General features: G+C 46.4%; 1 protein-coding gene across 1 annotated transcript; it reads right to left on the bottom strand.

Moving 5' to 3' along the window:
• Positions 1 to 1881: 1881 nt before the first annotated feature.
• LOC141108870 (olfactory receptor 6C1-like) lies at positions 1882 to 15766 on the bottom strand. Its single transcript, XM_073600839.1, has 2 exons — positions 15728 to 15766; positions 1882 to 2868 (listed from the first exon to the last, which is right to left on the bottom strand). Exons 1-2 carry the CDS (start codon positions 15764 to 15766, stop codon positions 1882 to 1884), a joined length of 1026 nt encoding a protein of 341 aa, XP_073456940.1.
• Positions 15767 to 17059: the final 1293 nt, after the last annotated feature.

Here is a 17059-nt window from a genome sequence, read left to right as displayed (position 1 = left end):
ACCATACATTAGACACTGGCGGGGGGACATAAGGTTAGGACCCTCAGCCAGCTGGAATCTAAATGGATCTTCACTTTAGACACTTTCTCACCAAGAGGCCTGAACATTGAATTTGACCTGAACTGTTTCCTCAGTGACTTTTAATTTTTTATACTATACTTTTTAGGTTTTTAGAGTTCACATCTGTTTAGAATTTAGACTCTGACCATTAAGGTTGAGTTTGCCTATTTCCCTTTTGGCACTTATATTCCATTCATAACTCTACCGTCATTTGTTAATAGTACCTACTAGTTCACATTCCAACAACCAATAGATAGATATATACACTTTCTACTAATAGTCTCTTTATTTTAGATGTGTAATCCGCTTCTATTTTTATTAATATTTTTATTATGTTTATTTAATAACAGCTGTTTAGCTATATATATTTTTTCTTGTGTGTTACGAGTTTGTGCATTTAATTGTGGCAATGTATGTTTATTATGTACTGGCAATTGGGGTACTTGTCTCCCCCCCCCCCCCATTGCCATATCTTGTACCCGTGTTCTCCCTCGGTCCCGGTTAGCATAGATGCCTTTCCTTTGCCGATCGGTTTTAGACTTTTTTAGTAATTATTTTAATTTTTTAGATCAACTGAGTTGGCCTTTTTAAACAATTTTAAATAAAATATAAATGTTTTTATTCCCGTTTTTTACTTTTATTTGTCTGTGTGATGATGTTTCTGTAAGGTTTCACACACAGAACAATAGCTATGTCACTTTCCCGATTTGGTTTCCCCTTTGCTGACAGTTGCTCTCAGTGTTGTTACTGATTGGCCACTTTATTCACAGCTACTGTGTATCAACATCCGCCTCTGTGCGGATGACCGCTCTGGTGGTTACCAACAAGATGGCTGCGTCTATTGACCTCCAGGAAAATGGCCGCTGTATTATGTCCTATAGACTTCTAGAAAATGGCCGCCCATTATAGTCTATGAGCAAGCTATTTAAGGACATCCATAGTGCCTCCCTGTATCACCTGATGAAGTCACGTGGGTCGTGACGTCACGCGTAGGGACGGGACAGGCACTCTATGACGATTGGAGATACGAGCTTGCCGCTCGTCGGATTTTTGCACTGTTTATCTGCTTTTATGTGAGTACCTTTATTGTTTAAATAAACTCAGCTATTGCCAAACCATATTACACTATTGCGGGACCTTCCTTTGCTTTCTTCCCCATCTGGTGACCCCTGGTATATTACTTGGAGGGACGGAGCTCCCATATGAGGCTAGCAAGGATAGGATTAAATATTGCCGCCCCCACTACTGGTCTGAAGTTGGCACCCCACCATTTGGAAGATTTTTTCATCCCTGCACCATGAATAAGGGCCGCCATGCCTAAAATTGGCTGATGCTGTCACCCCATTACCTGCAGGTAAGGGGCCACTGCTCACTTACATGTGGTGTGTTGCACGAAGAAGGAAAATATCACCATTTGTGCCAGTCACTCCACTTTCCCTAAGAGGATCACTATATATGCACCTTTACTTGTGGACATTTTTAGTCAGATGTCAATTATATCTTGTCCATCTACACAAGTCACTTTATCCTTTCTGTTTGTTTGCTGTGTGCTTGGTTTGCACATTATTTACATGAAATTTATAATATCGTAATTGGAGTCGTTTATTGCTATTAAATTTATTTTTGATTACTTTGCACATGATATTGGCCACATGTTGTTTGATCACGTGTTTTATGCTGCATATAAGCACGTCAGTATAACACAGTCACTTTATAGACCTTTAGGATATCTTGATTAATAGATATCAGCACTGTCACTTTCTCTATATTTTCACATATTTATGTATCATTTTTTGAATGGATTAGCGCAGCACCATACTTCTATTCATTTTTTATTACACTTGTCTTAAAACATGTCATTATTCCTTTTATGGCTAATTTTACATCTTCATTCTTTAGGCTGTATATCATAGGGTTTAACACAGGAACGATCGCTGTGTTGAAAAGCGAGAACACTTTATTGGATTTTATATTGTCACTTGAAGCTGGCCTAAGGTACTGGCAGAAAAGAGTCCCGTAAAGAAGAGTGACCACCATCAGGTGTGACGAGCAAGTGTAGAATGCTTTACGTCTACCTGAGTTGGTAGGGATTCTCATTATCGTAGCAATAATGAAAACATAAGAGATAAAGGTAAGAACAAATGGGGTTAGGCTTAAAAGGAATATACCTTCAGTGAAAATCAAGACTTCCAGTCCAAACGTGTCACTGCAGGACAATTCCATAACTGGTTTCATATCGCAGAAGAAGTGATTGATAACATTGCACTTATAGCAAGAAATCCGTAACAACAACACAATGTATGGTACAATTGCAATAAATCCCATCAGCCAGCTCACCAAGAACAATGCGGAACAACTTTCAGAGTTCATGACCGTCACATAATGTAAGGGTTGGCAGATGGCTATATATCGATCATAACTCATCACCGTCAGTAGGAACAGCTCGGTAGCAGTGAGTGATGAAAAGAAGTAAATCTGAGACATACAAGAATAGAAAGAAATCTTTTTATTCCCTGTTACAAACATGGCAAGAAGATTATGCTGTGTAACTGTAGAACATGACACGTCCAAAATAGCTAAGTTACAAAGGAAAATGTACATGGGAGTGTGAAGATGAGGGTTCATGTACACCAAGAGAAGAATGACCAGGTTTTCACCTAGAGCAAGGAGATAAGTCAGAAGAATAAAAATAAAGGTGACAATTTGGTGTTCTGGCACATCAGAAATCCCTTGAATGATGAAATAGTTCCAACTTGTCTGATTTATCATCTCCTTTGCCTTGTTTTTGATCTGGAATATACGTGTATACTGTAAGTAAAGAATAAGTATTTTAACAAACGTAATATTAGACACCGCCACTGACAACTATGTTATCATTGAAGTAGGGGCGGACCGTCCATTAGGGGCGCAGGGCACCGCCTCTCCTTTCCATCCCCGCTGCCACCCCTATTCATGCATCTGGCCCCTTTCAGGACGCCGGGCGCATGAATTACAGTGGCGGGGGTGTTTTTTTTTTAAACACCTGATTAAAGCCAGAGGCTCTAAGAGGCTTCAAAATAGGGTGGGCTCCAGGCACAGAGCATTGCGCTCGGAGCCCACCCAGGTGTGTTAGAATAGCGAATGAATATTCACTATTCTAACACTGTATCACCTCTCCACCAATCAGGAAGCGCGGGTCTGATACCCATTTCCCGATTGGTTAAAAGGACAGGTGATCCTATTGGACTCCTAGGAGGAGGAGGAGGGAGATGCACAGCGGAAGCCACCGCAATGCACAGGAGGAGGAATAAAGAAAGCTGCCGCTCGCCATACATGCTGCTTGCCGCTTCCTAGATGGGGTAAGTGCGGGGCTTTGATGTCCCAACCATCCTCCCCAAGGGGGGGGGGTTGCCACCGATTCTTCCAGGTCATGATATAGATCAGTTCTCCCCAACCTTTTCAAAATGGAGGAACCCTTGATAATATTTTCTGGTCAAGGGGAACCCCGCTAATATATACAATATCTACAGCTCATGGTACATGATACATTAATGTGATGGCAACTGGGAAGATTCTCCGTACACTTGTGATCACTGGGGAGAATCTCACCCTTACGGATATCTAAAAGGATCATTGTTAACAGTGATTACTTAACTGAAAGGAAGAGACTGCTCATTGCTTAAGGAACCCCTAGTAACCTCTGAACGAACGATGGTTAAGAAAGGGTGGTATAGATAGTAGTAGCTAGTCATTAAGCTGGACTTGTTTTATAACATTAACCCCTCTCACACCGACAGTAGGCAAATATGTGGCCTCACGGCAGGTGGGCCTTGGTGCTAGGCGGCCGCATATTTGCGTACCAATTAGCAGACACAGCTGTGTCATGAGTGCACACCCTGCTCGCTCCCGGCACAGTTACCGGCAGCTAACAGAAAGCACCCGATCGCTTCCTGCCTCTTGTACTTCTTGTATCTATTGACTCTCCCTAACTCTCTATCTCTGAGGGTTATTAATACTGAAAATATGGGTTTGATAAACAGTAGAGCTATATTGTGTGATATAAGCTGATAGCTTCCCATGGCTTTCAATATCATTTCTAAGCTGTCGACACCCAAATCTATCTCTCTACCCCTCCGCTCACCCCTTCAGTCTCCTCACACATCACTGATTTACTAACAGACATATCAGTCTGGATGTCACACCACTTCCTCAAACTCAATCTATCCAAAACTGAGCTCATAACTTCCCCTGACTTCTCTGTCAAGATCAATAGCACTACTATCAGCCCGTCCCCGCATGCCAGGGTTCTAGGGGTAACCCTGGACTCTGAACTGTCCTTTCAGGCCACATTCAATCCCTGTACAAATCATGCCACCTCAACCTCTGCAACATCCCTAAAATATGCCCCTTTCTAGCCAATGACACCACAAAGCTCCTAATCACTCCCTGGTTATCTCTCGCCTCGACTACTGCAACTCCCTCCTCCTTGAATTACCTTTACATAGACTATCCCCCCCCTTCAGTCCATGATGAATGCTGCTGCAAGACTCATCCACCTTACCAACCATTCAGTGTCCTCCACCCCTCTCTGCCAATCCCTCCATTGGCTTCCACTCACCCAACGAATAAACTTCTAAATACTGACAACTACTTACAAACGCATTCCACAACTTGGCCCCCAGCTATATCACTAACCTAGTCTTACAATACCAATCAAGCTGCTCTCTTTGGTCTTCTCAAGACCTCCTGCTCTCTAGATCCCTTTGTCACCTCCTCCCATGCTCGCCTCCAGGACTTCTCCCAAGCTTCTCCCATCCTTTGGAACTCCCTACACCAATCTGCCGGACTATCTCCTAATCTATCCATCTTTAGATGATCTCTGAAAAACCTTCTCTTTAAAGAAGGCTATCCTTCTTTCTAACTAATGTGTTTTTACTTTATCCATCTGCTCATCTCCCACATTTATTACCTTTTGTATCACTTGACCCTCCCTTTTATATTGTAAGCTCTAACGAGCAGGGTCCTCTGATTCCTCCTGTATTGAATTGTATTGTAACTGTAATGTCTGCCTTCATTTTGTAAAGCGCTGTGCAAACTGTTGGCACTATATAAAACCTGTATAATAATACATTGAAACTGCCACCATTCTACAGGGTTTCTGCTTTTCAAACACATATATTTTGGGGGTTGTAAGTAATCTTCAGGCCTAAAGTCTCAATTTTAACATCTGTGCAAAAAAAAGAGCTTTGCAGCAAAAGGATTAATGCTTGTACCTTAACGGATAAAGTGAATATAATTAGATCAATTTAAAAGTTATATTACAGCAACAGTAATTCAGGAAAAAGCTCAACTTTTGACAGGAGGGTCACCAAGCTAATTTAAAGAGACCCTGTCACCACCTCCTACTCAGGAAGAGAATCTATATTAACTACTTCAGCTCCAGAAGATTTACCCCCCCATGACCAGGCTATTTTTTGCGATACGGCCCTGCGTTACTTTAACTGACAATTGCGCAGGCGTGCGACGCTGTAGCCAAATAAAATTTATGTCCTTTTTTCCCCACAAATAAACTTTCTTTTGGTGGTATTTGATCACCTCTTCGTTTTTGTTTTTTTACGCTATTATCAAAAAACACTATTTACTTTCTGCTATAAAACACATCCAATAAAAACATTTTTTTTTTTTAAAAAATCTAACTGTAACGAGCCCCTTGCTCGCTCGATTCCACTCTCCTGACACTCCTCTGCTGCTATAGAATCAGACTGCAGATCGCAACATCTGATTGCTCGGTCATCCAATGCTCCGGGATTAGAACTACAGCTATGTGCCATTCTAACCCAGTTGTGATAGCTCAGAACAAACACCAGGCAGGCTGTATGTAAGTTCAACCAGGAATCTCTTTTATTGAAAAATACAGGCCCTTTTATACACTAAAAGTGGAGGTGCATACCTCCGGCTCATATTACTCTGAACATACACCTGTGACCAGAAACCTAATTAACATGGGCTAATTAACTAATCCCTTTAGACAGCCTAGATGACTCAGACATGACCTTTAGGCCAGACTGGCCATCTTGTAGTTCAGAAAATCCAATCAACATTATCACAATAGCAGAGTTAATTAACACAAACAACAATGGGGATCTAATGACTCTTAGATCCCATACTAGAGACTTATTTACAATACACATTTTAGCAGACAGCAGACAGGTAGCTGGAATTGATGACATTAGCATTTAACAGTAGGAGTCCCAACGGTATGAATCAGTCACTATTCCAATATGGCAAATCCAGGGTCCCCAGAGTCTGTGTGTCCTGGGGGACCAGGACCCGAATCCACAGTAATACCGCCTCAAGGGTCCCCAGGCATACAGCTCACGAAGAGCACCGTTCCCCCAAATGCCAGGGCCCACGATCGATCGGCAAGAGGCTAGCATACAGTCCCCTCCAAAAGTCTCTCTCCCGGCTAGGTCTGTCACATTTCTCCCCTTTCAGCAGGAGACTAACACAGGAGGAGACCCCAGACGGGTTGACTCCGAAGTTAGTCAGTAGTTCCAGTCCTCTAATGCCTGTACCCACACAGTACCCCAAACAAATTGTTCCAAACAAAGCATTACTCACCCAGCCAACCTCTGCCTCTCTCAGAGAACATATCTGCCGCTGGGGAGAGGCCTGGACTGGCCCTTCTCCCTGAAGTCCTTTCTGCCGCTGGAGAGAAGACAGGGTGTCTGGGCTCACTCCGTCATGCTGTTGGGGATCTGGGCCGACTGCCCAGCATCCCTGGGGTATACAGGTGGAGACTGAAGTCCCATCCACCTTCACAGGAAATCCATCCTCTGTTAGTTGAGGGCAGAGTCCAGCAGTACTCGGCCCTGTTGCCAGCCCTTCTGCTGGAAACCCCACACCATCTGCTCCGGCTAACTGTTGGGGAGGGACGACGAACACCTCCTCTCCCTTCTCCCCTGTATCCTGATCTGCTGCTGGGAAGTGACCACCACCTTCTCACCCTGAGCCTCCAGAACCGCCGCAGGTGTAGGGCAGAGATCTTGGACCCTCTGTCCGGTTGCCAGCGCTTCATCTGGGGAAGTTCCTTGTAACTTCACAGATACTTCTGTTGGTGCTGGGCAGAGCACAATGAAGTTTGACCCTAATAACAGCTCTTCTTCCACTGGAGACTCACCAGGTTGTTCTTCCTCAGCAGAAAAGTCTATCAAATCCCCTGTCTCTGCAACTGGTGTCTGGGGATAAAGGTTCACCATCTCCTCTCCGTGGAACCCAGAAGATGCTATCAGTGCTGGGCAGAGGTTAGCAGAGCTCTGCCCTGTTGTCAGCACTTCAGGTTTGGGGACGGCAATCTTCAGATTTTCCACTGCCGATTCTCTGGCATTCTGCTGGACAGGCACATTCCTCCATCCAAGATCATCCAATGCAGAAACAGGTTCATCAAGGTCAGTCAGCACTTGCTGCATCCGCCATAAGACCTTCGCCTCCATAGCTGCGGGGGGCAGGTTGGCAAAGCACACTGTTACTCTGCCACATTGTCAACTCTTTAGCCAGGATTTCAGAGTTGTCAACTGGTATTTCCTGATAGTCCCAGGCAAAGGGAGCACCACCCTGTTGCTGAGCAGAGTCTAACAGCTGTTTGTAGGCGATCTCCAGCTCCCATTCCTGAACGGCCAGAAACTCCAAATCTTCCGGTGCCCAGTGCACTTCTGAGACATTCAGTCTCCGCTCTCTGTGCTCCATTATTTCCTCCAAACACCACTCCCGATCACTCCCAAAGTCAGGGTCCCTGGACAGCCTTCAGTATAACAATCCCAGGCCATCGTAGTCAAAGCCTTCCGTGGGGCTGTCATCCGCTGTCCACGGGCACACTTGGGCTACATACCACTGGAGGGCTCTGTAGCTCTCGTCCAACCGCATTTCTGCCCGGATCAGCCTGCTTAACTCGGCTGTCCACTCCTGGTTCGGCTGTTCCCCCAAAAACAGCATTCGCACTTCATACTGCGACCAGTACCTCACATGGATGGAGGGGAGAATTTTTCCCTGGTGTCGCTGCTCACGGACTAGCGCTTCCTTCCAGAGTTCACAGCGGATAGAATCAAACCATCCTAGCAGTACCTGCTCTGATACTAGTCCTCTGTGCTGTATCTGCATCTCTCGCAACCTCCTTCTGAATTCCTCATCCATGGTGGCTGGTATCTCTCCTCTCCTGCTATCTGGACCTTGGATCCAGGTGATGGTTTGGATGTGTTCACGGCAAGGAAGCACGATCCCACCATTCCCTCCACGGCTCTTAAGTAAGTCTTTCAGTGTGGCTCTCCTGCAGGCTGGTTTGGAGTGTCCCAGTAACTGAAGAGCAAATCCCAACCAATGTAACGAGCCCCTTGCTCGCTCGATTCCACTCTCCCGACACTCCTCTGCTGCTATAGAATCAGACTGCAGATCACAACATCTGATTGCTCGGTCATCCAATGCTCTGGGATTAGAACTACAGCTATGTGCCGTTCTAACCCAGTTGTGATAGCTCAGAACAAACACCAGGCAGGCTGTATGTAAGTTCAACCAGGAATCTCTTTTATTGGAAAATACAGGCCCTTTTATACACTAAAAGTGGAGGTGCATACCTCCGGCTCATATTACTCTGAACATACACCTGTGACCAGAAAGAAACCTAATTAACATGGGCTAATTAACTAATCACTTTAGACAGCCTACATGACTCAGACATGACTTTTAGGCCAGACTGGCCGTCTTGTAGTTCAGAAAATCCAATCAACATTATCACAATAGCAGAGTTAATTAACACAAACAACAATGGGGATCTAATGACTCTTAGATCCCATACTAGAGACTTATTTACAATACACATTTTAGCAGACAACAGACAGGTAGCTGGAATTGATGACATTAGCATTTAACAGTAGGAGTCCCAACGGTATGAATCAGTCACTATTCCAATATGGCAAATCCAGGGTCCCCAGAGTCTGTGTGTCCTGGGGGACCAGGACCCGAATCCACAGTAATACCGCCTCAAGGGTCCCCAGGCATATAGCTCACAAAGAGCACTGTTCCCCCAAATGCCAGGGCCCACGATCGATTGGCAAGAGGTTAGCATACAGTCCCCTCCAAAAGTCTCTCTCCCAGCTGGGTCTGTCACACTAACTTCTTAACGCAAAATTTAGAGTGTCTACAAACTATGGGAAGTTTTTATCGAATTTAAAATGTTTTATTTTTTACTAGTAATGGTGGCGATCAGCGACTTATACTGCAATAATGTGGCAAACAAATCAGACACTAACTGAAACTAATGCCGCGTACACACGACCGGACTTTCCGGCAGACTAGGTCTGACGGAATCAGTCCGTCGGACATTCCGATCATGTGTGGGTTAATCCAATCATTTTTCATTTAAAATATCCGACGAACCTAGAAATAGAACATGTTTCAAATCGGACTCAAGCCCTATCGGGAAAACCGTTTGTCTGTATGCTGGTCCAACAGACCAAATACGACGCAAGGGCAGCTATTGGCTACTGGCTATTGAACTTCCTTTTTTAGTCCCGTCTTACGTCATCACATTCAAAACGTATGGATTTTCAAACGGACTTAGTCCATTGGTGTGTGGGCAAATCCGTTCGTTTGGAATGCAGAAAGTCCGTCGGGAAGACCGTCGGACCTAGTCTTTCGGAATGTCCGGTCGTGTGTATGCGGCATAACTGACACTTTTTGGGGACCAGTGACGCTAATACAGTGATCAGTGCTAAAAATATGCACTGTCACTGTACTAATGACACTGGCTGGGAAGGGGTTAACATCAGGGGCGATCAAAGGGTTAACTGTGTGCCTAGCCAGTGTTTTAGTGTAGTGTGTATGCTGCTTTTACTAGGGGAAGGCACGGATCCGTGTCCCTGCTTTGCAGGAACACAGGATCCATGCCTTCCTTACTGACAGAATGTCGATCTGCCTTGTTTACCTGGGCAGACTGCCGTTCTGCCTGTGTACCAAGCAATCAGCGAGTGCCGGAGGACATCGAGTCTGCAGGACCCGCTGTGTAGAACAGCAAGTGGGAGCGAGCTGCCAGCGACACGCACTCACGCCCACTACCCAGAAGTGCAGGATCGTATACATGTGTGATCCTGCTCAGTGCAGCCACCCTGTAGCAGTAAAACTGCTACAGGACAGTCGCAAAGTAGTTAATCACAGAAGCCCTGCTTGCAATCCTGGCAATCCTACCACAAAATGGACATTTCCAGGAGTGTCGATAAGAGCATAGTTGCCAACATTGTAAAAAAAAAATGTGGGACACTTTTGTGGCTGTAGGCGGAGCTGTCCAATAATTAGGGGGTGGGGCATTCGTCAGCAGGCGTGGCCTAGGAAAAATAGACAAGTGCGGCGCGCGAAGCGGCGAAAAATGGGCGTGGTTTACGCGAAATTGTGGGCGTGGCTTAAATGGGCGTGGCTCTAGAGGGTGTGGTTAGAGTCTGAAATGAATGAGGGATGGAGAGGGAGAGAGAGGGGGAGAGAGAGGGAAATGACGGGACAGCAGCCCCAGATCCTACACAATAGAAATGTGTATTCTAGAAAGTTTAACAATCAGCAGATAAAGATACTCCAAACACCTGGTGTTAGCACTTCAATCAATCCGGCACCATGGTTGTTATGGTGTCAGGATGATTGAAGCGCATTATTTCTATTATTACATTGTAATATAAAATGAAATCATTCAACTCACCATAATGCAGAATCAGTGGGATCCCTGAGCGTGTCACCAGCCACGTCGCCTGCCACCAGCCGTCCGTCCTTGCTTCAGATGTCCGAGCAGAGTCCGTCCTTGCATCAGGTGTCCCCGGCGGAGCCCCCCCTCACATCAGGAGTCCCCGGCGGAGCCCCCCCTCACATCAGGAGTCCCCGGCGGAGCTCCCCCTCACACCAGGAGTCCCCGGCGGAGCTCACCCCTCACACCAGGAGTCCCCGGCGGAGCTCCCCCTCACATCAGGTGTCCCCGGCGGAGCCCCCCTCACATCAGGTGTCCCCGGCGGAGCTCCCCCTCACATTAGGAGTCCCCATTGCCCCCCCCTCACATCAGGTGTCCCCAGTGCCCCCCCTCACATCAGGTGTCCCCAGTGCATCCCCCACTCACATCAGGAGTCCCCAGTGCCCCCCCCACTCACATCAGGTGTCCCCAGTGCCCCCCCCACTCACATCAGGAGTCCCCAGTGCCCCCCCCTCACATCAGGTGTCCCCAGTGCCCCCCTCACATCAGGTGTCCCCAGTGCCCCCCCACTCACATCAGGAGTCCCCAGTGCCCCCCCCACTCACATCAGAAGTCCCCAGTGCCCCCCCTCACATCAGGTGTCCCCAGTGCCCCCCCTCACATCAGGAGTCCCCAGTGCCCCCCCCCACTCACATCAGGAGTCCCCAGTGCCCCCCCCACTCACATCAGGTGTCCCCAGTGCCCCCCCCACTCACATCAGGTGTCCCCAGTGCCCCCCCTCACATCAGGTGTCCCCAGTGCCCCCCCACTCACATCAGGTGTCCCCAGTGCCCCCCCCACTCACCTCAGGTGTCCCACAGCGGTGCGCGCGCTCCCCCCCACCTAGACCCCCGCCCCTTTCCATATCAGACTGGCAGCGGGGCGGGGGGTAGGCGGGCCGAGGCGGAGCGGGGCGAGGCGGAGCAGGGCGGGCCGAGGTGGAGTGGGGCGGGCCGAGGCGGAGCGGGGCAGGGGGTGGGCGGCGACGCAGAAGCTTCGTCTAGCCCCCCCAGCCGTCTTCCTGAACTTCAACAAAATGGCGGCCGGCGGAGACAATGTCTCCGCCGGCCGCCGACCTCTAGCGGCGGCGGCGGCGGCGGATTCAAATTCGGGACATTTCCCGGGACACCACAAATCCGGGAATGAAGTCCAAGTCCCGGGAATGTCCCGGGAAATCCGGGACAGTTGGCAGCTATGTAAGAGGATTGCTGTAAAGATATCTCTGCTGATTTGGGTCACATCATTGTGGCAGGCAGAGTTTTTGTAAATACTCAATACAAATTTCCTGCTTGCATTTAGTTTGCAGAGAAGCAGGAGGTGACCGGCTTCCCCAAATGATCAGAATCCCTCATGGGGGTAGAAAGATGGCCAATTACAATTGCCTATAGACTTAATAATGATTATTTTGCATGAAGTAACAATTATTTTACATACTTCCCATATACTGTAACTGTTATTTCTGAATTCTCTTGGTTCCCTGTATGGACTGGATTGAACACTTTAGCTGGACCATGCTGCTGTATTTTTTGGTCTATTTAAAATCTGAAATGCTGTGGGCTATATTTGTATTACATCTCAGTGATTCTTACTAGTGTAATTTTTTATTTTATATTTGCTTCATGAAAAATTTAGAAATCACAGATATACCCAATATATCGTTATTTAATCGATTCGGCCCCGGAAGATTTGGCTGCTGAATGACCAGGCCATTTTTGCGATACGGCACTGCGTCGCTTTAACTGACAATTGCACGGTCGCGCGAGGTCGTTCCCAAACAAAATTGACGTCCTTTTTTCCCACAAATAGAGCTTTCTTTTGGTGGTATTTGATCACCTCTGCGGTTTTTATTTTTTTGTGCTATAAACAAAAAAAGAGCGATAATTTTGAAAAAAGACACAATATTTTGTACTTTTTGCTATAATAAATATCCCCATTTTTTTTAAAAAAAAAGCTAATTTTTTCTCAGTTTAGGCTGATAAGTATTCTTCTACATATTTCTGGTAATAAAAATCAAAATAAGCGTATATTGATTGGTTTGCGCAAAAGTTATAGCGTATACAAAATTTGGGGATAGATTTATAGCATTTCTATTATTATTTTTTTTTACTATTAGTGGCGGCGATCTGCGATTTTTATCGAGACTGTGACATTATGGCGGACACATCGGACACTTTTGACACATTTTTGGGACCATTGGCATTTATACAGCGATCAGTGCTATAAAAATGCATTGATTGCTGTAAAAATGTCACTGGCAGTGAAGGGGTTAACACTAGGGGGCGATCAAGGGGTTAACTGTGTTCTCTGCTACGTGTTCTAACTGAAGGAGGGATGGGACCTGCTAGGGAAATAGATAGATTGGTGTTCATACTTTGTATGAACACAAGATCTGTCTCTTCTTCCCTCAGAGAAATGGTTCTCGCCATGTCACCAGCGATCACGAAAGCCCAGCGGTCATCGCGACCGCCGGGCACTCACATCGGCTCCGGGGGCAAGCAGCGGGCACGTGCACATGCTCCTAGTGGCCACAGGGTGAAGCGACATAAGGTAACGTCGTTTCGCCCAGCCGTGCCATCCTGCCACAGTACAACTGCGGCGGCTGGTAGGCAAGTGGTTAATTTAATTTATTGTTATTACATGTATGCACACCACTCAAAAGCACTATAAAGCTTAATATCGAAACTAAAAAATGTCCAACGAAAGACCAAACTATTTATGTATCCATCGATCTTAAAGCAGTAATAAGCCCAAAAGGAAACAATTTTTTTTTATATTGTAGCTTACCAATTCTTCCATGTGATGGCTGCATTCCTTTTCTTTTTTAGGTCTTCTTTCTTTTATTTGGCGATCCGACCAGTAAGTCTGTTGTTTTTCAACAGAACAAGCTTTCCTGCAGATCTAGCAGTTAGAGGGTTGAGGCAAACCACGGCCCAGGGGGATTACAACAATCAGCTGTTTTTATTTATGTAAAACTTTTATCTCCAAAGGAACAAAACCGTTTGCTGTAACTGCCTATAAAGTGTTAGCTGGGTTTGGCTTCAATTTGTTAGTGTATTTAAATATGAGCTAACATCTAACAAATGCCCCCCCCCCCCAGGACTGACAATGCTGTCCAAAGGTCCCTCTGTTGCTCCAGAGTGGGGGAGCTCTAATACAGGAGGTGTGTTACTGCTCACATCACCAGGTAAAAACAGAGGGGAAAAAAGCCCAAAAAAGAAAATGAATGCAGCCACCGCATCTAATGATTGGTAAGCTGCAATATATTACACTTTTCGTTTTGGGTTTAATACCACTTTAACCTGTTTCCGCCCGGCCTATGGGTAGATGATGCCTGAACCGGGTGGACGTCATATGACATCCTCCGAGATCGCACCCCATGCGCCGCCGTGGGCCCATGCAGCAGCAGCACGTTTTTTCACTGGCTGCGTCCACCAGGCGATAACTAATCACTGTACCGGCCCGCTGCGGGTACCATGTGACTGCTGTAACCAATCAAAGCAGGTCACATGATAGTTGTAAATAATGGATGGCTTACCGTCAAGCCATCCATTGTATACAATTGTGTTGCTAGCTGTGATTGGTCATGGTGATCACATGGCTCAAAATGGGCCATTTACGGCCCATCTGTGCCATGTGATTAGCCAATCACAGCTAATCACAACAAACAAACTAAATCATTCAGTAAAATGCTTGCATATAGCAATGAAATTCATTGCTACAGATATATGCAAACATAATGTGTGAAAAAAATACCGATCACTTCCCCAGAGTAGTATGGTAACATTATATTGCGTTGGTCAAAATGTGTTTAAAAAAAAAATCGTAAAAAAAAAAGAAAATATATAATAATTTTTTTTTTTTTTTAAACGTAATGTCACCAGTCAGTGTCCTTGATCCCCGCCACACCAGTTATATGACAACACTGAACTGCACTGGTGACACTAAGTAAAATAAAAAAATTTAATTTCTTAATTTTTCAAAAATTATGACAAAAAATGACAACTTCAAAAAACCCGCCATGCCTCTTACTAAATACCTTGGTCTACTTTCCAAAAATGGGTCATTTGGGGGTATCTGTACTGTCCTGGCATTTTTGGGTCTCAAGAAATGAGATCGGCTGTCAGTACATAAGGATTGATCGATTTTCAGATATACAGTGCCTTGAGTAAAGATCAGCAATACAGCGTTGAGTACAGAGCAGTAAAACAAAAAGAAAAGTTTACATTTGAGTGCAGTAATATGCTCGTGTGTTTACTCATTCAATGTTTTTTATTTTTTTATTTGAGCGTAAATTGTTTTCACTCATATGTTATTAAGGTTTTCGGATGTAGAAAAGACAGAGCTTAAAGTAAAACAACTCATTCACTTGAAAAGAGAAATGAAAATAGAAATGCCACAGATTCTCAATTGGATTTAGGTCTGGACTGTGACTGGGCCATTCTAACACATGAATATTCTTTGATCTAAACCATTCCATTGTAGCTCTGGCTGTATTTTTAGGGTCGTTGTCCTGCTGGAAGGTGAACCTCCACCCCAGTCTCAAGTCTTTTGCAGACTCTAATGCCGCGTACACACGGCCGGACTTCCCGACAGAAAGAGTCAGATGGGAGCAGGGGCGGACTGACCATTCGGGCATATCGGGCACTGTCCGAGGGCCCTGAGGCCAGCAGGGGGCCCGCCCCTGACTGTCACCAAACATCCGGAGCAGACACAGAGAGAGAGCTCTGCTGTCTGTCAGCATATATCCCCGATCTGCAGGTTTCCCGGATACTGCATGCACACTGCTGACATTTCACTCCCTCCAGCACTACTTTGGGCAGAACTACAAGAGCTGTGAGTACCCCCGCTCTCACACCAATTCAGCCTGTCACTGTCTCTTGTAGCCCTGCAGCCGCAGCACAGATGCCTCTGTGATCTTTCCTGCACACTCACCCTCCTCTCCCTGTGATTGATGAAGGAGGTGAAGCCCATTTTGGCCAGCTACTGTCTCTTCTGGTCTCCCGGGAGTCCCAGTCACTGCACGTTTCTCTGTGTTCCTTCCCGTGCTCTCCCCCTCCTCTTCTCAGGCTTGATAAGAGGTCACTGCACTGGCTCCTTCTCAGCATTCCAGCCAGCACATCTCCCACCCCTGCGTTCTGTGAATCTCCCTGAGCTCCCTCAAACACCACAATAGGATTGGGGTGGGGGGTCATTTAGGGGTGAGCAGCAGGTACATCTGGCTCCCTTGCTGGCCTGGCCACATGAGGAAAGGAGAGGAGAGCTGATAACCAGGTTCTGTAAAAGGGACATCTACACTGATATGTGCAGTTCCAACAGTGCCCACCAATGCTGCCAATCAGTGCCACCTACCAGTGCCTCCTCATCAGTGGAGCCTATCAGTGCCACCCATAAATGGCTTTTGCTATTTATTTTTCAAGTGCCCATGAGCTCATCAGTGACGCCTATCAGTGCAGGTTCATCAGCAGACAGCAGTGAAAGAGAAAAATTACCTGTTTGCTAAATTTTTTTGTGTGAAAAGAATGTAAAAAAAATATTAAGAGTGCGCATGCGCGCGGGCACGGGAGCGGACATGTTCTGACCTGCTCCGCACGCCGCCGGCCTTTCATAGCTAAAACGAGCCGGAGGGAAGCCGTAAAACCCGCCGCCGGTCAGCGGATCAAGCGATGAATCGCAGAGGAGGGGGCACAGCTAAGAAAAAGCCCCCACAAACAAGCTACTCGTTCCGTTCTGGGAACACAGCAGCACGGACCCCCCCATCCAAGATGGCGACCGGCAGGAGGACAGATACACACTCAGTAAAGCAGGTGAGCGGGGCCCAGAACACTCAATCCCCCCCTGCAAGAACCTCCTTTCAAACTACTGCAGCTGCAGACATGGATGGTGCACGGGACCCCTTCTCCTCCCAATCACAGGAAGACACGATAAGACCACAGAAGGGTGAGTCCCCACACTTCTCTCTTTCCCCCTCCCATACCTATCAGGGAGAGGGAATAGACGGTGCAATCTCCCCAGCGTCCTCCATGGAGAGGAATATGGCTGAAATAGCTGAACTTGCCCTAAGCCAAAACAGCACAGCAAGTGAACAACCTCCCCCACCTCCAGCACCATACTCAGGAGATTCTGTCCTCCTTGCTCGCTTTTCAGCACTATTGCAACAAGAACTGACCAAAGCCTGTCAATCAATCACTGCCGAAATGAAGCATGATTTTAATGATATAGGAGAAAGGCTGGATCATATTGAATCTAAAATGGATGGCACAGTTT

This window comes from Aquarana catesbeiana, linkage group LG09 (genome assembly GCF_042186555.1).
Source record: "Aquarana catesbeiana isolate 2022-GZ linkage group LG09, ASM4218655v1, whole genome shotgun sequence".
Taxonomy (NCBI): Eukaryota; Metazoa; Chordata; class Amphibia; order Anura; family Ranidae; genus Aquarana; species Aquarana catesbeiana.
The sequence above is the reverse complement of the archived record's forward strand: the minus strand, read 5'-3'. Positions and strand labels throughout refer to the sequence as shown.

Bases quoted from the DNA above. Each gene is read 5' to 3' on its own strand.
- LOC141108870 (XM_073600839.1), bottom strand. From the start codon at position 15,766: ATGGGCTTCACCTCCTTCATCAATCACAGGGAGAGGAGG. The intron at 2,869-15,727 runs GTGAGTGTGCAG...CTTTACTTACAG, and splicing joins TCAATCACAGGGAGAGGAGG to TATACACGTATATTCCAGAT.